The sequence below is a fragment of the Pavona decussata genome, unplaced genomic scaffold (genome assembly GCF_977016875.1).
Source record: "Pavona decussata unplaced genomic scaffold, jaPavDecu1.1 SCAFFOLD_254, whole genome shotgun sequence".
NCBI lineage: Eukaryota > Metazoa > Cnidaria > Anthozoa > Scleractinia > Agariciidae > Pavona > Pavona decussata.
The window spans coordinates 3,788,067-3,810,000 of NW_028145657.1; the positions used below are offsets into that span (position 1 = coordinate 3,788,067).

General features: G+C 35.4%; 2 protein-coding genes across 2 annotated transcripts in view; one reads left to right on the forward strand and one right to left on the reverse strand.

Moving 5' to 3' along the window:
- Nucleotides 1-132: 132 nt before the first annotated feature.
- LOC146456657 (sorting nexin-33-like) lies at nucleotides 133-17,331 on the forward strand. The gene is made up of 17 exons (XM_085092616.1): nucleotides 133-273; nucleotides 362-448; nucleotides 530-604; nucleotides 2,817-3,058; nucleotides 4,085-4,181; nucleotides 5,806-5,931; nucleotides 7,249-7,363; nucleotides 8,656-8,789; nucleotides 9,751-9,854; nucleotides 10,293-10,396; nucleotides 11,264-11,344; nucleotides 11,900-11,976; nucleotides 13,120-13,209; nucleotides 13,711-13,767; nucleotides 14,251-14,308; nucleotides 14,982-15,073; nucleotides 15,369-17,331. Exons 1-17 carry the CDS (start codon nucleotides 250-252, stop codon nucleotides 15,417-15,419), a joined length of 1,614 nt encoding a protein of 537 aa, XP_084948742.1. The 5' UTR covers nucleotides 133-249; the 3' UTR covers nucleotides 15,420-17,331.
- Nucleotides 17,332-19,177: 1,846 nt separating this feature from the next.
- The window catches only part of LOC146456658 (protein adenylyltransferase Fic-like), a 3,349-nt gene continuing 592 nt past the window's right edge, over nucleotides 19,178-21,934 (reverse strand). Inside the window, exon 2 of the mRNA XM_085092953.1 lies at nucleotides 19,178-20,937. Within this exon, the coding sequence (XP_084949079.1) occupies nucleotides 19,865-20,937 (1,073 nt within the window). The 3' untranslated portion in view covers nucleotides 19,178-19,864. The remainder of the gene's footprint in view (nucleotides 20,938-21,934) is intronic.

A 21,934-nucleotide genomic window follows, 5' to 3' on the forward strand; every position in this document is an offset into this window, starting at 1 on the left:
GTGCCACAAATTCCTCTTGCCGAGCTTTGAGTGAGGATTACTCTTTCGCAACTCGAAACGCGGAAAGTTTTGGGGAAAAGCTTCAGTTAATTTATTTTCAAAGAAAAAACTTTTGCCCACTGTATAAAGTAACTGTAGCTTTGGCAACCTGCTGAGATTAGTGCAAGTTTGTTCACGTGACATCACAACTGAAAATAGCATCTGTGGAAATGGAGTAGTGCTGGATATATTCATTTCAAAGTTCGAGATATGGCCGTATCGCCTGGCTGTAAGGCAAGTCTGATTGCCTCTTGTATTTGTTTTTGTTTTAAGACATGTTGATTTTTATTTAATTTTTCGTTGTTGTGTGATTCTTCCGCAGGTTCGAGTGCTGTATGATTTTGAAGGTGATAGACCGTCCGGGGAACTTGTAGTTTACGCGGACGAAATCTTGACCGTGAGTCGCACGGTACGTACATTGCGAATGTCTTTCTCTTATTTTAATATCGTCATTTGTTTCTAATTCTTTCGTGCCTGTTTTTCTTTGCAGGATGTTGGTGATGGCTGGTGGGAAGGGATTAGCCCTGACGGATCTAGGGGGCTTTTTCCTGAAGCATACGTTGAGGTGAAATTTGAAGACCACAATTAATTTGAGATCTTCTCCTTTTTAAAATCTGCGATAAATTAAGATTGTAGTCATTTGAAGTATTACGCAAGAAACCTTCCAATGCAGAGTATTTTGATTGCAAATTTAATTGTGCTTCGTCGGGTGATTTTTATTTTGAAAGTTTGACTTTGTAACCATTAAAAACTTAATGCAAACAACAGTTAATATGTAAGCTTAAGCTTTAATGGTTGAGTAAATTATTTCGTTGTGCAACTGAGCTTAATTTATAATCAGTTGTAGTTATTATAAGCTTAAATAAATGTCAAATGTATCCTTTGCATTTAGTCGCCACCAGTGTTGTATCAACTGTAACGTTTGTTCATTTTAACGTTTTGAGCAATTTACGCGTAAAAATTAGCTTTCAGTTGAAGTCTTGTCAGGCAACAACACGCATCAAAGTCATTAAAACTCAAAGTCATCTTTGAAAAACGAATTAGGCCAGTATTTATTGATTTAAAGATTGGACGAAAACTGCTTGAAAAGAGTGCAATTTAATCCGGTTCAACAAGTTGTGAAAATAGTTTAAACTCGAGCCACGTGTTTGTGTTTATTTTCGGAAATGCCTAAGCAATTCACGTCTCGCCATTTGATTGTCTTTCATTACACATACAGTTTTATTTTCTAATTCTTGTGTAAAGGGTAAAAATATTGGCTCAGGTATTTACATGTGTCAGCAGCTATCCAGATAGGATAAGTCCTGCATCATTGCTGGAGTTTAACACAATTTGTAGAAAGTTTGCTTGCACTAAAATTTTAAGATGGAAAATTATTGCAGCTGAATATATTTTTTGATACCACATGTAACAAGAATTTAATATCAGGTATCTTAAGCCCTGATGCTCCTAAACCGTATACAGTAACCAGAACGTTTCCCTTTACTAGCTTGTTTTTTTGAGAAAAGAAAGTTATGTGTCATTTGTTTCATGAAACTTTCGATGAGTTTCTTGTCTTCACTGGCACAAGTTTCTTTTTTATAAATTTTGTCCAATTTACTGCTTAGCTTGTACATTATTTTAGTGTAACTGAAGCCAAAATTTTTAAAGTTACATTGTTTTGCATGTTGGCATTGTTCTTGTTGTTACTTAAAATTTTCAGGGGTAAACAAGTCATATAATTAGTTAACAAAATGTAAACAAACTTTTATAAAAAACCCAGCAAACATTGCTACATGGCCTTGAATGACCTTCAGCTTTTAAAATAAGGCATGTATGAGGCTGGTACTAGTCTTTTGCTAATTCCTCGCGAAGCGAGGGCCGAAGGCCCGAGCGTAGCGAGGTTAATAAATTTGTCGGGCCGAGCGGAGCTAAGCCGCGCGAATTCGAGCGAAAAATATATTTATATATATATATGTTTTTTTGAAGGTGTCCGCACTTGAATGACGTCAGACTGTCTGGCGTCGTCTGAAAAAAATTTGCATACATCGGAAAAAATATGCGTGCATGATCAAATTTCAACTGCAATGTTCATCAATATTCACTGGATACAGAACTATCTCTCCACAATCTTTTCCCTTTCTTTTAGAAATCTTTTTTTGTGAAAGATTGCATTGAAGAAATTACACGTTTTGTGGCCGCGGTAAAATAATTTTCCGTGGGAAATAAATTCATCGAACACGACAGCGCTGCACGCCCGTTGTACATTTCATCGCGTCAGAAATAGATTTTTAACCGCAAACTAGCCTGTGGAACTACGAAAAGACCATGCTCATCAAAATAGTTGCTATGTTCAGAAACCTTTTAATCTCCTCATTTGATGCTACAACACGAAAGAGGGCTTTCCACCCAGCCCCAGCTTCGCGAGGTTTTGCGAGTCACGTATTTCTAGTATAATAATATTATTGTATTTGAACTGAAATAATATAATTCCCAACACTAACATAATTATTGTATAAGTGTTGGGAAGCAAAGATGGTGTATTGAGAGTGCTCTTGCGCTTTCTAAATAATTGTAGCCAGCCTTGGTTTGAATTCTGGAATTTGCTGATGACATGCACGTAGATTGCATGTTTTGTTGGTCCAAGGAGATTTCTCTAGGTACTCTATTTTTCCATCAATGAAAACCAGCATTTACAGAATTCTAGTGCAATCTTGAATAACAGGACTGTCGGTTTATCTTGAGAAGCCAAACACTGTTCACCTTTGTTAACTGTTTTATTTGTTTTCATTTTACAGCTTGTTGACTATCCATATGTACCCCCTCCGTCAAATAATTTCCACCCATTACCAACTGCACCGTTGGCTAACCAAGGCTCAGTAGATACAGCAGATGGATGGGATGACGATTGGGATGATGACGAGACAGTCAGCAGTTACAGTGGAGATCAGGAAACTGGTACAGTTGCATCTTTACCAAGGAGAGATACGAACTCATCAGGGATCACAAGGACTGGTACTGTACGTAAGAGCATGAACAGGTATTGGAATGAGTGGATGGGAGCGGGTGAAGAGGGTTGGGAGGGAACTTAAGAGAAACAATAGTAAGAAAGCTATCAGATAATCTTTGCCAATGCCACTGTTTACATTTTTCCTAATTAGCACATATAAAACAGTACATGTACATGATAAATGGATACCATAAACTAAAAGTTATCTAGAGCATGTTACACTTGCTAATCAAGGTGAATATCAGTGTAATATGTTGAATACTCTTGGAGAAAATATTAATTAGCATTTTGTATTTACATAGAATACAAACTTTATATGGCTGGCCAGCAGGAGCTGCCAACCAGCTAAACATTGTACATTCTTTGTAAAATCTTGATAATTATTTTTAAAGTTTATTTCTCAAAAACTATTTAACATAATCATACTCAAATTTTCAGCGAGTACTAACTATGCAGAGCTCTTTTGATATAGAGTACATTAATTTTATTATTAGCTGTAGTTTACTGTGTTGTTATTTATGCTAATGTTTGCTAAAAAGGCTGAACATATGTTAACAAAGATCCTTTGATAAAAGGTTGAAATACAGCTGAAATATGGATCTTATTTAACATTGGTTTGCAAGGGACTGGCAAAGAACCTTGTGTTTTTCACTTTATAGCAATAAGGCTGTGAGATTTTACTTCAGTCTATTATTTTTAATTTTTTCACAGTCACAATGAATATCATTTAATATTGAAATTAATAATTAAATAATAATTAACCCTTTGAATGCCAAGGATGTATATAATATTATTATATGTCCTACTCTCTCTACTGGTTTTTTGCCTTCAGTCATTCTCTGATTTCCACCGTGGTTGTTTTGCTTGTTTCTGGGAAAGTGCAATTTGCTGATCAATGGTTTAGTGCTGGTTGCTAAGGGTAACACTTTGCTTGGCATTGAAAGGGTTAAATTTAAAGTGTCCTTGATATTTGAGGAATATTGGGGTGATTAGAGATCGCTGTTTAACTTGCTCACAACTTTTATATAAGAATTGCTGTTCTATCGGTTTTTAAAGATTTTCAAATTTTGTCAAGTCTGGTGGAGAAGCTTATGTCATTGGTTCATCACATACAGATGTAAAAATTCCTCGGGAGGAAAGAGTTTCCATTAAGGTATTATATGAATACAAGTCCTTTTAACTTGAAATTACCGGTATATCCAGTTTTCATAAACTAATATTTATTATTAAGCTAAATATTGCTCTGCCTAAGTAAGCCACGCACTATTAAGTATATGTTAATGAACATAATCTAGACAACCAAATATAGCCATTATGCTCTTCAGAGTATCAACTATTGTATAAACAAGAATACAACTCCATTTTGTCTGAGATGAGTTCCAATTTTTTATATTGCTCTGCCTAAAAAAGCCATCCACTATAATAAGTATGTGAAAGAATATAAGCCAGACAACCAAATATAACCATGATTATCAGTAATTGTACAGAATCAGTTGATCATGCTGTACAGATTATCAACCATTGTACTAACATGAGTACAACTCCATTTAATCTGAGATGAGTTCCAATTTTTTTTATAATAATAATATCATTATATATAAGCTAGCTATTAAAATAAGTATTGCTCTTCTGAAATCCCTTGTTAATTAAACTATATTTTGATTGGCATTACAATTAGCCAGAGAGACAAATATAAGCATGATATTACCAGTAATTTATTGAAATGAGTTAATCATCATGGACCTTGGTGTTGCGGCTGTGATCATGGTAATTCTTTAGCAATACACAATTTTTCTCCAACCCATACTGATTTAAAATATTTCTGCCCCTCCTGGGCCCTCATGTACACTGTGTGATATAGGATCCATGTACAGTTATAGCATAATTATGCATTTATTATAAGTTTGTTCATGTGTGAATCCTGAGGTTGTCTCATGATTCAGTCAAGATTGAAGGATTTTTCTATATTTGGTTGTTTGTTACAATATGTGTTGTGCTTAAAAATTTATTTTGGTTTAAAAATTTTCAAACTGGTTTAATTTTTATTTTTATTTTCGCCATATTCATTACTATAATCCAAGACAAAGGGAAGTAAAATCTTACTGGTCTGAAAAATTTTAAACCAAAAAAAAAAAAAATTTTGAACCACAACATAATTATGTATTTATTAGAATGTATTGATTAAAATAAGAATTTGTTTCTTAAAGGTTTTTCATTGCATTGCTATCTTTGCTACCTGTAATTTATAATAATTTAAGCCTCTCACTCCCAAGAGTGCCATACGGCATAAGAAGTCATTTACGCGCTCAATATTGGGTCAATTTGTATCAAATTTGGACACCAAACAGATCTTGGAGAGATCTGCACAATGGAAGCATAAAATCTTACTTCTCTCCTAAATAAGACATGATTAACCACCCCTCCATTTTTTGTAACTTTTTCCTCTTACACTTTTAAGACCAAGTCACCATTTGACAAGAAACTATGTGCTGAGATATGCAAATTAAGCTATAGTTTAGGGGTATACCCAGTGTATACGAGAAGTGAGATGTATTTTAAGGTTTTTATTTTCTCGTTTTAAACACTTTTCATTCTTTTCTGTTATGTCCTTTGTCTTAGCTGGAATGATTTATACAATGCCCCAGATAAAACCTTTTAATTGGTGTATTACTACAGTTGGTGTAGGGGTTCACAGTTGCCGTTTCACAAAAATACGACATTTCCCATGGGAGTGAAAGGGTTAATTTAATACATGTATATCTTTATATTTTTTACAGGATGATGGAAACAGAATAACTTGGTATGGAAACCCTGAACCATTTACTTGTTCAATCAATGCACCAGAGAAAAAGAGCAAATTCAAGGGAATGAAAAGTTTTATTGCTTACAACATAACACCAAGTGTAAGTATGTTGCAAAAAAACACAAAACATAATAATTTTTAATTTGTACATTTAATCGCTCAATGAAAGGAAATCTGAAGATAAGTGTAGTGATGCCTTAAAATTTTCTGTGGAAGTTAATATTAATATAAAAGGGTGAAATAAATTTCAAACAACAAGGCTTTTTAACTGGCCTTCCCCCCCTCCCCCTCCTCAAACCCCCATCCCACCAACCCACCCTGTCATTCACCTATCCCATGTTTCATTGGGGCACCCATCACAGAAACCATGCATCAAATACTTTGAACAACTTCCTGCGCCTGAATGGCTAAAGAGTAATGACTCTAGTCAGCTTTTTTGTCATTTTGGATTGAATATACTTTGATTTTGTTTATACATTACTAGTTTCAGATGGGTTCATTATGTTTCTCTGGGTTAAAAAAGAAAACAATTAATTCAACTGTAGCAAGCCAACGTTTAGTTTTGCCGACCATGAAATGAACCATCTGGGATCATTGCCCCTCCCCCATGCCACTCCAGGCAGCAATGATTATTATCAGGTTGACTGGATATGTTGTAATATTTTGACTGTTTAGCAAGTGACTTAAGTGGTAGTAAATTCATGATATTGTGGCATTTTAGTCACAATGTCTTTGTTTGTTCTGTATGTTCCTTTGAATTCGTATATTTGTTGTCTATTTGTGGTAGTCTGGCAAGTGCTGTGTTGTCTGAGAGAAAACCAAATGTCTGGCGTACATGTATGATCTACAGTCTGTAGGAAAAAAATGGGTGAAACTAATATAAAACCAAGCTCACCAGAGGCTGTGATCATAAGCACCTTGTCTGCCAGTTTCGTTGATCATGTTGTTTGGACCAGTCTCCTTCATCCTTATACATTAATTTGAAGGGGACATAATAAAGATCCCATGGGACTGGTTGAAAGGAGTGTTGCAATGTACTAAGTTCTTGTGAAGCACAACATCTGAATCAATTTGGAATGGCTGATTAGCTCACCTACTGTACATACTTTTTCCACTTGCCTCAGCCAGGAAAACGGTACATAATAGCTGTAGACCATTGTTACCAATTCTTACAAATATGGAACATTACATTAAAAATTTGGGACATTACAGAACAGAAAAAATGGAATAATTATTTATTGCAGACTTAATCAATTAAAAAATACATGCAATTAATAATTATTAATAATTTTAATTAATTATTAATTATTAGTAGTAAATGAAGGGGGCTTGGAAATAACTGAATTACATTAAATTATTTTTCTTTATACTTACAGTATACTTTTTTTTCTTTATACTTATGATCTTTTTTATGTAGAATACTGGAATTGTTGTCAGCAGACGCTATAAACATTTCGACTGGCTGTATGATCGTTTGGTTGAGAAGTTCACTTCCATTTCAACTCCACCGTTACCAGACAAACAAATTACAGGTGAGTGGAATTATTGAAGAGATCAACAATAACAGTGCAGTGCTAACACAATACCAATGAATGTTCCTGTTGCCTTGCTGCACACGAGTGTTTGTTGGAGTGTATGTGTAGGTGGGAGGGATGGGGGGAAAGAGGGGGCACATCACATTGTAATGAATTTATATAAATTTCTAGTAAATATGATAAACTTGGAAAATGCTTTCAACAGTATAAGTTACTGTAATGTTAAAAAAATGAGCAGGAGTGTTTTATTGGGTTTAAAACCACACATTGCAGCTGAGTGGTTTTAAACCCAGTAAAACACGTGCTGTGAGTTTTTTGAACAGCTTCAAAAACATTCCTGAAAAAGTGTGTGTCAATAGAGTTCATTGATCACAATTATGCTTTTGTGAACGTTGGAAATTAGCATAGGAGGAAAACATCACATACTGATGAGGAGTGTTTTAGCAGCTGATAAAACACTGCATACTAATAAAAAGGAGGTTTATCAATATAAAGTCACTGCGTTTGATGTATTATCGACCATTTAATAAGTCAAGAGGCTTTTGAATTACTAATGAGTTTTGAATGTCATGTAAATGAAGGGCTGAGAGTACAACTTTCTTGTGTCAAAATTTTGGGTTGATTTTTTATTTTGCTCAAAGGTGCCTGAAGTTAATGCATGTGGCCTTTAATTTAATCAAAGAACATCGCTTTGTGTTTTTCCCTCCAAAGCATCTTTTTTTCCTTTGCTTTTCTTTTCATGACTCAATATTCTTGGCCTTGTTTCTCTTGAAACCTTTAAAAGCATAAACCAGCAAAAAAAAGAGCGATGTTTTCTGGCTATGTAAACTGAAGACCACTTAATTAAGGACGGTGCCTACTAATACCGAAGTATTTTTGTGCGGTTAATGACCATGCAGGAAAAGCAGATCTTAGCAAGGACTATTGGAATCCCAAAAGAAAATTGGGGGTAACCATGCATTTTATTGAGATAATTAAGTAACAATATTTCTAGAAAGTGCCAAAATACAAAACAATGTAAGCTATGGAATTTTGTTCCCAAATTATAAATCTCTAAAAAGATGCGTGGCTACCCCTAATTTCTTTTCATATTCCAATAGCCCTTGCCAAGACCTGCTTTTCCCACGTAGTTGTAAACCGCGCAAAAAATATCTCTGTTTTAGCAGGCACCACCATTAAGAAACCCGACTTTCTCGGGCCATCGCGAGATGTGCACAACATACTTGGCAAAAGTAATCCATGAATTTATCCTTATGTGGCTTTGACATTATGATGTTTTCTTCCTGTAGGGAGATTTGGTGAGGAGTTTGTTGAGAAAAGAAGAGAAAAACTCCAGATGTGGATAAATAGAATATGTCTTCATCCTGTACTTTCTCACAGTGTAGTCTTTCATCATTTTCTCACCTGTGGGGATAATGAAAAGGTTGGATAATAATTATTATTGTCATGATAGTACTCATAATAATAATAATATACCGGTAATAAATAATATTATAAATGTAGTCCATCAGTAAAAAAAAGTAACCTGCAATCAGGGAGGGAGGAAACCAGGATGAAATGTAGGGAGGGAGAGTATGATTGCAGGTTATTAATTATCAGTATGCAGAAGCAGGCATACAAATGAAGGGCTTGAGTGAAAGCTATGCTAAGTACCTGAAATTTGCATTCAGCCTTCAAATTAATTTACTAGAAAAACATTTGGGTGTCTCGAAAACGAAGACCTCTAAAACGAAGACCCTAAGACCCCGAAAACTCGAAAACAAAGACCCCCAAAATTTCCAAGTGTAAGTACAAAAAAAATAAAATAACATAAAAATACATTAATTTATACCTCAAGTGAAATTTAATTTCTTCCTGTGGTCCTACCATGGTTATCCGCCATATTGAGCTGAGCAACCGCGTTTCTTGGAATACTGACCGGAAGTCGGTTTACGCTTTGTCTTCAAGAAAAAACATATGCATATTTTTGTGATATACTCTGCACACTGGGCATACTTATCTATGATGTATATGCACACAACACCACAAAAACTTAAGGCCAATGTTACTAACTGCAACTCTCTATTTGGACATGCATATGTACAATGTACATGTAATGACACCTTTTTAAAATGGTCACCCAAACTCTTAAGTCAGACATCTCACCCATTATATGTCCATACATCTCTTTATAACGAGTATCTGTTTTGATGGACACTTTGTCAGATGAACACACATCCAACTTACAGTCCATTGCATTTTTCTACTCCTTCATCTATTTTTCTCTCTTAGGACAAACACTGAACTTGTTCCACTGTTTGAGATTTCTTATCCATCAGCTCATAACAAGTCCTTACGATTAACTTGAAAGAATGGAAATGATTTCAGTTTCACTTCCTTTTTAGGAATGGAAACAAGGGAAGAGAAAAGCAGAGTGTGATAAACTTGTGGGGGCATCTTTCTTCATGACAGTGGATTGTCCACAACAATCACTGCAACTTTCAGCAGTGTAAGTTACTGACTAATTAATATGTAACCAGGGATTATTAATAAACATTATACACTTTGTTTAGCAGGAGATTTCAATGGTTTTGTGGTGCATTTGTTGGGTCAAGTTCTAGCTACTTCACAGGAGAGCTTTGACTTTGTCCTGGTCAGCTCTGAGAGAACGTGCTATTAAACACAATAAATTTTGCTTACACTACACAATCAAACAAATAACACAGCTATGAGGCATGAGCGCATTGGTCAGCCAGGCCCAAGATAAGCATTTATTGACAAATCAATAAAATACAGGAATCATGGATAAAGATAAACTGATAGCTTACGTTCACCACAATTGCAGATGTTGTAAACTGGAAGAGTGCCTGTCATTGAGTTTCTTCTTCTGATCTTTGCTAATAACTACCATGGGGCTTTTAATAATGTTGCAAATGTATCTTTTCAGTGAAAACAGAATAGATCAGTTTGGTCGTTTTATAAAAAATATGGATGAGAGTGTCAAGGCAATTCAAGATAGAGGACAGGCACACTGTGAGAAATGCCAAGGATGTAAGTTAATTCAAGTCATAAATGTCTTGTCAAATGTGAATTTGAACCCTGTTTTGCAGACACTCGGGACTTATAGTACAATGTAATAATACAGACACCCCCATTTTTTTTTTTTTGACAGGCACCTCCTTTATTACAGATAGTTTGTTGCAAGTCATACAACCCCCCCCCCCCTGCCCAAGATGTCTCATATCAAGCCACCCCCAATCACCCAAATCAACCCACCCCTGCAAGAGAGATTGACCCTTTATTGCTTTGTTTGACCCATTTCCCTTTCAATGGTTTGCTGTAAACTTGTTAATACATTGGGTTAAGGACTGTCAAGAAGGCGTTGTTTCTGCACCCAATGGACAAGAAACTTAACTCAATTGTTTACAAATATGTGAACTGATATAATGAGAATTCATGGATGGACTGTTTACAAGTATCATCCACTTCAATACATGTACGTTTGGGGAAATTTGGAGATGTTCTAAATTGATTGGTGAGGGGGGGAGGGTGGGGGGTGCTGGGGGTCTCATACAAAAGTGACAGAAGGAAACGCTAGAAATGTTTGAGAAACACACTTACCAGGTACCAGAATCTCCTTTTTGTGGGTGTTTATCAAACTCATTTTAACCCACCAAACCAGTTCACTTCTCAGTCATATTTTGGCTCACTACCCAAAAAGGTACAAAATTACAACTCCAGTGGTGGTCATTTCAGATTTTGTAAGTACTCTTTAGTTAGTGGTAACAATCCACAAATTTTCCTCCCAAAGGTATGACAAATAACCCCTCCCCCTTTTTTTAATGTGGGAGTTCCCTTGGGGATTGCATGATCCCATTACCAATGATATGCATGGTGTGAATGTTTTTCTCTTGACAGCATACCGAACTGAATACAAGAAAATTGGCAGCACTTTTACATCTCTTAGTTCAGCTTTTGCTGTTGATGAAGATACAGACAGTAAGTGATCACTTTACACTACTTCACTGTTTAGTGACCACAAAAGGCTAGGAATGGGTCGAGGGCAGCAGAGATTATTACACATTCAATCAATTCAGTGTTCCAGATAAGAGAGGGGTCTCAGGTCAAAAACTTGAGAAAGCTGACTTCCTGACCTGACAAAATGATTTAGAGAGAACCACACCTATTGACCCCTAAAAAGTCTTCGTTGACTCTCTGATTTTGAAAGTTATCTAGAACACTGCAATTTGTAATCACTTCTGATGCACAACCCAAAACTTTGCAGTTTAAGTTCCACATTATTTGCAAGTTTCTCTGTTGAATTGCATGTCACATTTTAACTGCAGTTTAATTGAGGTAAATTCCTTACCACATTTTAAACTGTCTATTGCTGTAAATAAGACTATGGTAAAGTGAGAGGTCGAGTGAAAGTTTGAAAAGGCTGTTGTTTGATTTGTTTGGATGCGACATATAATTTTGCATGCAGTTGTCAGCATTCTAAAGTTGGCAGCTGCACATTAAAGATACAAAATGATATCTATTTTTTCTGTGCAGGTTCTCGGAGATTAACAGAAGCTGTAGACCATACAGGAAAAACGTATGATGACATAGGAGAGATGTTGGCTGAGCAGGTGTGTATGAAAACTAAAATACTTAGAGTTGTGCATGCTCACTCAATGTCTAGCCCTCTATGCAGGTGTATAATGGAAAAAGATGAATGCATACTAGTTCAGTCTCCTGGGAATAAGGTTGGGTCAGACCATGCTTTTTATTTACCCAATAATGTAAAGCCGACAAAAAGTTGAATCGGTTTCTTTCTTGAGGAAGGGCTTAAATGCTCGAAACATCAGCACTCGAATGGCCAAAATTACCTTTACCGTTTGCTAATTACCTTTAGTTAGTTATCAGCTCTGTTGATAAAACCAACCATTTGTTCAAAAAGAAATTCCCCACTGACCCTGAGGACCATAGTTTCTTTATGAACTGATTCTTTTTTCCAACAAAACATCAGTCATGTCCATTACACAACAGTTGAAATCCACCTCACAAGTCACTGGGGATTGTTTAGAAATTTTATTGAAAGTGTAATATCAGATGAAGTTTTTTAGTCATTGTCACTGGCTTGCTGGGAAAAAGAAAATCTAAGCTCTCCCAACAGAAGTCGAACCTAAGACCTTCTAATAATTACTAGTTTGAATGCTCTACGGCTGAGCTACAGGAAACTTGTGGGAGCTATCACCTATGTAGGCCATTAAGCTAAGGATTTAAATGTCGATGAGTGGTATACATGAAAGAAATTTGATGATGCGTGGTGAATATAACATTGATAGATGTGTTTTTTTAGTTAGTGATGCAGTCAGGAATACTCAGAAAAAAAAATCTGTAGTGAGTTCTCCCAACAGGTGTCAAACCTATGACCTTCTGACAACTACAGCAGGCTGTAGTTTGGAAGCCTTACCACTGTGCTTTACATGTACAGGAGACTTGTGAGAGCTCCATGTCTGCCATTAAACTAGGTTCATGTGACATCCAACCTGGATTTTCTTTATTCTCTTAGTTTGCCTGTGTCATTGACGGAAAAAAATATATCTCACTGTCACTGATTTATTCTTCAGGATTAAAACATAACATCACATTTATTTATTTTCTTTCACAGTGTATATATGTACATGTTTCAATACTATTTAATATGCAGTTATGAGACAATTTTATTCTTTTGTAAAAATCCTAAACATATTCGTAATTTATTTTGTAATGCGTGTTTCTATTTTTAGCCCAAAAATGACTTTATACCATTAATAGAAGGACTCAAAGAGTATTCTGGAATGCTTGGTACATATCCAGACATCCTACAGGTTCACAAGGTAAAAAACGTTTCAGGCCTACATGTCAGTTCTTTAACTCTCATGTGCTGCTGTCCTCATGTAAACTATTGTGTCACAACTATGCTTATGATTGTTGAAAGATGTAATTTAAATGTTTGCGTCAGAAGATTTCCTGTAATGTTTGTTATGCAAGCAGCATGCAGTCTGTTTGATTTGCACAAAGTAAAACATTATTAGTATTCATTTGGTATTAGCTTGTAGCATTCAAGTTGTTACCTAACTGTCTAGTTATTTATAATATTAAATAATGTTTTATTAAGGGTGTATTCATTGATAGTGCTTGAATGTATATAATTATATTATTTATATACCTTTACCCAAGATCCATTTGATTCTTTGTGTAGGGATTTACATGTATCTATACTGTATCTTTGAATGACTGAAACCAAAATGTTATGATTATAATGTATTGACAATCATATCCTCTCTGAACCAGACCAGCTACAATCATGATTATTTACAATTTTTGTTATTTCGTAGGGTACAATTGGAAAGGTGAAAGAATGTCAGAGACTTAAAGATGAGGAAAAAATGGAGGTATAATATTATTAATAGTGTTTATACTCTACATAGTAACTTTGTATTCTAATTTGGGTATAATTCAAGGAGGTGGACCAGGGAGCAAAGTTTTGTTCTCTGAAGTTCTGGTCAGTTATACCTGTCTTTCTGTTGTTTACTTTTTTTGCTTGCGAAGAATTGTTCCCATTTTTTAACTTGCCTGCTTGCAACTTCAGGTATATTTTTCAATATTTGGCTGCAGGCCTGATGCAGTCTGATTGCTGTCAACAAAATGTTTACTTTCAGTTGCTGTTTTTTTCTCGCTCATTCATGAGACGACATTGAAATGTTTGTTCATTGTCTTTTGTTTTATAATTACCAACATTTGTGTTTACTTGTGAGTGTGTTTAACCACCCAAGAAATGTTGTGTACGTATGTAGTTATTTTCAATGATAAAATTGTTGAAACTTTGTTAGAATGTGCCTTTGCTTACTTATATTTATTGTTGATTTATTTTGTAGTATGCAACATTCGAAGAAATAAGTGCTCGTGCCGACACGATAACAAATGTATCATTTGGTGAGTGGATGGGCTTGACTTTTTAAGTATTATTAAGAGTTAATGTTGCAAAAAAATTACCATTTCTGCAAGGTCTGATGCTAAGCTGGTCTGGCTCAAACAAGGGTAGGAGAGTTTATATATTTGATGTATAATTAAATTTTAAATTTTTTTTATAACATACATCTACATTGTCATCATTTCACAGGTTCTCTTTAGAACTCTCTTATAGTCACTAAGAGTTCCAGTAACTCTTATTATTAATACATTCTTACTGATTCTCGTGCCCACTAAAAGACCTTGTCGACTCTTCATCACTGTCCCCTTGACTCGCACTATAGGTTGAACCAGGCTCTCATTCCAAGAACAAAGAATTTTTATTTCAGTGCACGTCTTTCCATTTATAACCAGTTAGTTTAATAAGCCTTTTAAAAGTTTTGAATTCCCTGTTCTAAGCCTGTTAAGAGTCAACCACAGAAACATACCAGTTCCTTTTATTTGAATGGTAGCAGTTTTTTATGATTTCATCTTAAATTTCAAATGTTGGAACCAGTAGTACCTTGCACAACATTTGTTGTAAATGGCATCACAACACTTCAGTTCACCTCAGTTACACTTGAGGATTTCACCCACAGACTTGGATTTCATTCACAAACCCATTGTAGTAATAATGATTTCAACATTATGCTTTCAGCCGAGATGAGCCATTTTCATGACCAGAAAGTAACAGACTTCAAAGCCATGATGCAACATTTTATTCAAGAACAAATAAGCTTTCATCATAGGGTAAGTTTTAAAATAGTTAGAACTTTTGAAACTCTTACAATAATTATTCTAAACATCCAGATCAGCACCTCAAGGGCATGCAAGGGAGCTTACACAAACCTTTTCAATCTGTGAAATTGTTTGGCAATACCAGAAACCTGAAATGAACATGAATTTACATGCAGCCTAATATGCCTACCATGGGCCATTGCTTGAGAAAAAAGAAAACTTTATCTTATTTACTTTAAATGTGTTTTTATTATTATTTTGGGGTTGTCTCTTATAATTATCTTTTTATTATTTCTTTTATTCTCAGGTCATCCAAAAGTTAGAAGACTCATTGAGGATGTATGATAAAATTCAGTAGCTATAGATTTTGACACACATGCATTTCCATACACACTGTCAGTAGGAAACTAGCCTGTTCACAGCTGTTCAGAAGGTGATGAGCGTCGTAAAGAAAATATTGCAATGCAAACTAATAATAAAAGCAAGGAGACTGGAGACAGAAGGCCAGAGAATGCCTGTGCTCATTCCTCATCCCATCTCCACAGTCTTTCTCATTTTTCCCTCTCCTCGCCTTTGTTTTTGGCATGCATCGCAATTTACTTCCAGTTGCTCCCCACAATCTGAATGCTAGTAGGCAACAAAATATGTGAAATTAATCCTGACTGTCATTTTTACAGATTATAATCATATTAATTAAGGATATAGTTTTATTTTTAAAAATGTTTTTCTGCTCCTGGTCAAGTTACTCTTGCCTCCATTTTGAATTCAGAGAGGCCCTGGGGAAGAGGTCACAATTTCATTGTTCTCTAACCACACCTTTTTTGAAAGAGATGTCTTAATTCTAGGCTAATAAATAAATAGGGAAAAAGCAGCCAGTATACTATGTAAATCTGAAAGGCAGAGTGATTGTGCAGAAACCGGACAGATGTCAATATTAATATTAACTCTTAACTGAGCAAAAGTGGAGAGAAATCAAATGTGATTCTGTTCAGCTTTAGTGAGGTTTGATGTTTGCTTGGGCACTTAAATTGTTTAAGTATTGAAAGTTAAAGATTTGAGAAGAATTAGGGGCTACTTATAAACTGACTAATGCTAAACTTTATTAAGTAAATTTAAATTATAATACTACACAGAGATTTCTTTCAACCTTGAAGTGATCATGCATATGCCAGAGCAACCAAAACATTACAAACAGACTGGAAAATAACAGTTTGAATGCATACTTTAGCCAAAAAAAAAAAAATGTACCACAAGTGAAGGAAACTGGTTATTTTTCAGAAACTTGATGAAGGATGTTAAAAAATCATGTATGATGATGAATAGAAAAGGCTCCATGACCAAGGGTCTTGAGTTAACTGCGCTGGATGTTGTTGCTAATAAAGGTAAAACTTGTGTGTAGACAAGCAAGTCAGAGTATTTTGCACGCACCTACAAGTTTTTTTTATGGTCAGTTCAGTTGCTAAGCAGCATATACAGTGCTGTAGTTTTATGGAAGCGCTCGTCAAGATGACCAGATAGAGGACTGGGGAAAATCATAAATAACAATACGTAGAAAACTGTTATAAAGGGAAGTTTTATTGGGTAGCTGCAGCCAAGTTTTTTTTAATGACTTCAAGGTGTTTGTTTATCTGATGAAACACACTTTCAAGTTTTTGTTATGGCTTCTCAAATAATCAGTTAATCCTGGAGAAATTTAAGGCTAAAGTTGGCCAAATTTTATGGTAATTTGGAACGCGTATCAAAACCACAGTCACAGTAGTAATTTTCTTTTTTTTCTCTCTCTCTCTCTCTTGATGAATTATTAAATAAATGAGTTTGAGAAGGTTTAATCAAACCTATTGGCATCCATGCAACTCAATGTAAACAATTCTGTAGGATATGGAAAGTAAACATGTTTTAGTACCTCATGAGAACAGTAGCTGCATGTTACTACTTTTAAATGATTGAAATTGTTAAACTTACTAATATTTGTAATTATAACAATTTCTCAACAGTTTCTTAGAGTTTCTTGAAACAGATTTTATCTTGACTCAAATGTAAATAGTGTACCATTTAGGTAGGTTAGGGTTTTCCAATAAATATGACAGATGAATGGTGTTCTTATCATGTAAAGAAAACCTTTCATTCTATTAAGGACATTCATGACAATCGGCTTTTGTTTCGGTATTGTTTCTTGTGATTGCTTTGCTTTAATTTGTCAAAAGTTTTTTTTGTCCATCAAAAGACAGCTCTGATAACATTAATAATATTAAAATTAAGTGATAGTTCAAGATCTGAGTTTGTGTTGTTTATTGACTGGATAAAAGGTGACTTCATTGACTTCATATTAAGTGGTTTGTGCCTATCACCAGGCTTTGACTCTTCCCACAAATGTGTCCGCCAGTGATTTGGTGTGACATTTCATTGCTGTTTCCATGGTAATAAGACTTCAGGGTTGCCCCCTATCACGATAATAAAAATTTGCCTGTCTTTTCATTGACCAAATTGAACCAGTTTCAAGGTCTATAGAAGACAAACTTTTTCTCTCCAATAAAGCCAGCGTTGATGCCACAAAAGTCAAATCCTTCATAAATGTCTTGAAACAACGCTGAAACATTCCCTCACTGTGGCAACCCTGAAGATTATGAGAGCTGACATTTTTAAAAAATTTAGATTTTTTTTTTAATGTCAAGTTTATTGATGTGTAAATTTTACTGTTTATATCATTTTAATATATCATCTTCCCACAAATGTGTCCGCCAGTGATTTGGTATGACATTTCATTGCTGTTTCCATGGTAATAAGACTTCAGGGTTGCCCCCTATCACGATAGTAAAAATTTGCCTGTCTTTTCATTGACCATAAACCAGTTTCAAGGTCTATAGAAAACAAACTTTTTCTCTCCAATAAAGCCAGCGTTGATGCCACAAAAGTCAAATCCTTCATAAATGTCTTGAAACAACGCTGAAACATTCCCTCACTGTGGCAACCCTGAAGATTATGAGAGCTGACATTTTAAAAAATTTAGATTTTTTTTTTATTTCTAGTTTATTGATGTGTAAATTTTACTGTTTATATCATTTTAATGTTTCTTTCCTAATTTCGATTGTTTTTGAGTCAATTTGTACGTTTTTCTGAGAGAGGTAAAATTCAAGATGATAGTTGTGTAAAATGATGTAATTCCCATGTCATATGACATCAGCATTCCCTTTTCCTGAGCTCAAAGGCAACAGTTTTTTCATTATAGTATAAGTAGTTTCCTTGTCCAAGGTTCAAAAGTAGACCTGGGCCCAGTTGCTCGAAGCATGGTTAGCGCTAACCCGGGTTAAATGCCATGACAACCTATAGGTTTTAATACCTCTTAACCAATGGTGAGCAGTAACCATGCTTCGAGCAACTCAGCTCAGCACTTTTCAAAAGCTCTATTTTTACTGGACCCTGATAACCTACAGCTGCATTGCTTTTGTTGGGTTGGGATAATAATTATCCCAACCCAACAATTATTGTTCCATTGTTTGTTCTTTTGTTCTTTCGACAAACCATGTAAGACATTGCAAATGGTGCAAGTTGCCCCAGCTTTAATGCCTTTGATTTGCTATGTAATTATTTCTCCCCACCCCAGATTTGGGAATGCAAACTTTGCCAATGATAAATGAGGAGTTCATGCCCAATCACTCGGGGGAAAGGGGACATAGCACACTTGCCCCTTTGCCCTTGCATGAACTCCTTGTCCAATATTGTGCCCATGTTAAATCCTTGAGCGTGTCCTACAAAAATTAAACACCTGCAAACTGCAGTTTGTCAAATGCATGGCAGCAAAATACATCATTTCCTGAAGATGTTTCTCTTACTCTGTAAATGAGCTTCTCGTGATGTATAGCCTCCCACGCAGACGTTCTTAGGGGTTCATCAGGAACACGTGACGAACCCCTAAGAATGTTTGCATGGGAGGCTACATGATGTATGATAAGGGCTCAAATAGTAAAAGAACATTTTAAAAACAAATTTCTGCTATTAACTCTCAGCATGTTAATTTTTTTTTCTCAAAATGCTTAACTTGGAATAATCAGGCTGACCCAGTAAAAACACGCACACATGATGAACAGGAGTTTTTTAAGAACTCAACCAGAGATCAGATTTTGTTGTGTTTTAGTTCATTTTTTATTTTATTTTTATTTTTTTAGCAGAAGTCATATCAGACTAATAATTTCTTGAATTCATTTCTTGAAGGTCAAAAATTGTATCAAGAATGATGAAAAAATCTGATCTTAAAAGACCAAATCGGCATTTGTGCACTCCACCGTTCACAATTTTATTGTTACATTGAGTTCCTCAACAACTTGGTACTCCATACATGCACCAAAATGCAGGATACAAAGTCAAGTGTGACTCGACTTTCTGGAATAAAATGATTGTTAAATATATAATGTACCTCAATTTGTTTTGCTTTTGTTCAGATTTTGACTGCAACCCCCAAATTCAAAGTTGCACGGAAAGTACAGTGGAACCCTGCCTTACAACCACCTCGTTATTACAACCAATTTTTTGTGCCCCAAACAAAGTAAAACTCTAGAGTCATTCCCTCAGTTTTACCTCGTTAATCTGACCACCCCGTTATTACGACCACATTTACACAGCCCTAAGGTGGTCGCATTAACGGGGTTCCACTGTATATTCTATCAAATCTAAAGCAAAAGCTAATAAACAAAATGACACCCAGTCATTCAACTGTTCAAAATAATAATAATAATAATAAATATTTTCACCGGCCTATATAATATACAAGTCCTATAGTATTAGATAGATTATAAACAAGTTTTTTGTCTACTCTTCATGATCTTCACTATCATGAGCATCTGTAAGCTCGGGATGCTTGCTATGTCCCACAGGATAGATTGTTGTTTGCGACAAATATTCATCTATTGTTCTTTCAGTGCACCTGGCCACAAACCGTATAAACGGTCTCACATCTCCATGATTGGCAAGGTTTAAATACTCGTAATATTCATGCCGATCTTGAAATCTGATTATCACTGGGGGAAATCCTGCACGCATTAAAATAGAATTCATTACAAGCCTTCCAGTCCGACCATTGCCGTCGGTGAATGGATGAATGAACACAAGTTTGTAATGAGCCAAAGCTGCAAATTCAATAGGATGCAACATTTCAGGTTCTCTGGATAAAAGCCAGTCATTAAACTCATTCATGTGTTTTTCAATCTCCAGTGGACTCGGAGGGACATGATCTGACACGTACACCTGTGTGTTCCTGTATCTCCCAGCTTCCAAGGGATGTGCATGCCCTAATACCCTCCTGTGGATTTCAAGAACATCATCCACAGTAATCTTCTCTTGCTTTTGAAGTAAAGACCCATTGACAAATTTCATAGCCTCATCCAATCCCAAGACTTCGTTGTGTTCTAGAATACTTTTGCCAGGCACTGCCATTCTTGTTTCCACTACTGCTCGTGTCATTGACAGCGTCATTGTATTGCCTTCAATAGCGTTAGAATGGTAAATGTGTTTATAGTAAGCCTCTGTCACAGCTCGCTTCATGGCCAGGCTACCTTTAGGAATACGATATAATTCGTCCCTCTTGCTATCAATCTTATCAAGCATCTCCTGATCAAGTTGGCGTACTTTTGGGAACGTTCTTCCTCTGTTAGTGATTGCTCTGGAGTTCCCGGGACTGACTGCCAGAGCTCTAGCATAAAGATGTTCAGCATGAATAATGTCATCTTGCTCAAGAAATTCTCCATAGTGCAGTAAAATATCCGGATGATGAGGCGATAAGGCCTCGGCTTGTTTGAACAGTTTCAAAGCCTTGTCTCTTTTCCCTTCATTTAACATCTCCAGAGCAAGTTTAAGAGCATGAAGGGCCTCCCCTTGCAAAGGAGCTGGAAAGAATAGAGTAAAATTATTTTAGCGTGTTGTCATCAGCAGAGGAAAAAATTTTGACATAACCTATAAGCTGTACAAACAATAAACTGGTCCAATCAAACATTAAAGCATTCCAGATGTTAAAGAGTTCATGAACTGACACACTATTTAGAATTTTCTTGTGTTGCAAATGTAATTTCATGGAAAGTTACAAATTTAGTTTTGAAGGCTCTGTATGAAGTACACAAATTTGAAGTCTGACAGCCATTGTTGACAACTGAATCTGTTCTCTAACAGAGATCAAAAGGAGGGTGTTTACGTCTGTTGGTTATTGTGCAAAAAATAATCTTATGGCAATTCACTATCTGACAAATGAAGTTACAGAAGCTCACAGTCTGTTAAAATCCAATGCATTAGCTTTAATTTTAGCTGTGTTTGCCACCCAACCAAAATGTTCTCAGAAACCATGAAAAGGTCCATCTTGTCTTTGTGTATGTGGCATGCATAGAGGGATTGAAATATGGAATATTGTATCTTCACTGCTAGCTATAAATATATATGCAAGTTCAAGTCTTCAAACTACATGTTTATAATTAATAAAAAAATGCAAATGCAGCAGACATATAACCAAAAATGGGACTTAACAATCAAAACACAGATGTAAGATTCTGTTTAATTTCCATATGAAACGGTCTGTATGTGGATGAGGCTCAAGATACCACAGCATTTCATTCCAACACCTGGCTAACTTGATGTTAATGTTTTCTCCAGTGATCAAGTTCTGGTCTTTTGATCTTAGCTTTGACATTTTTTTATTTAAGCCTAATCAAGTGAATTTATATTTCCATTTCCGTGATTAATTTTGTGAAGAATGGCTATAACCCTTTGATCTTGTGTTGTGATATTGTTTTTCTTATTTTGTTTGTATTTGTGCCATTATAAAATTGTAGTAAAAAGAAAAAATCAAATAATAATTTTCTGAGCGACTGGGTGGTATGTGTGTACGTACGCGAT

Coding starts and splice junctions, on each gene's coding strand:
- LOC146456657 (XM_085092616.1), top strand. CDS start 250: ATGGCCGTATCGCCTGGCTGTAAG. Junction 4,182..5,805: donor AGGAAAGAGTTTCCATTAAG/GTATTATATGAA, acceptor TATTTTTTACAG/GATGATGGAAACAGAATAAC. Junction 11,345..11,899: donor TGTTGATGAAGATACAGACA/GTAAGTGATCAC, acceptor TTTTCTGTGCAG/GTTCTCGGAGATTAACAGAA.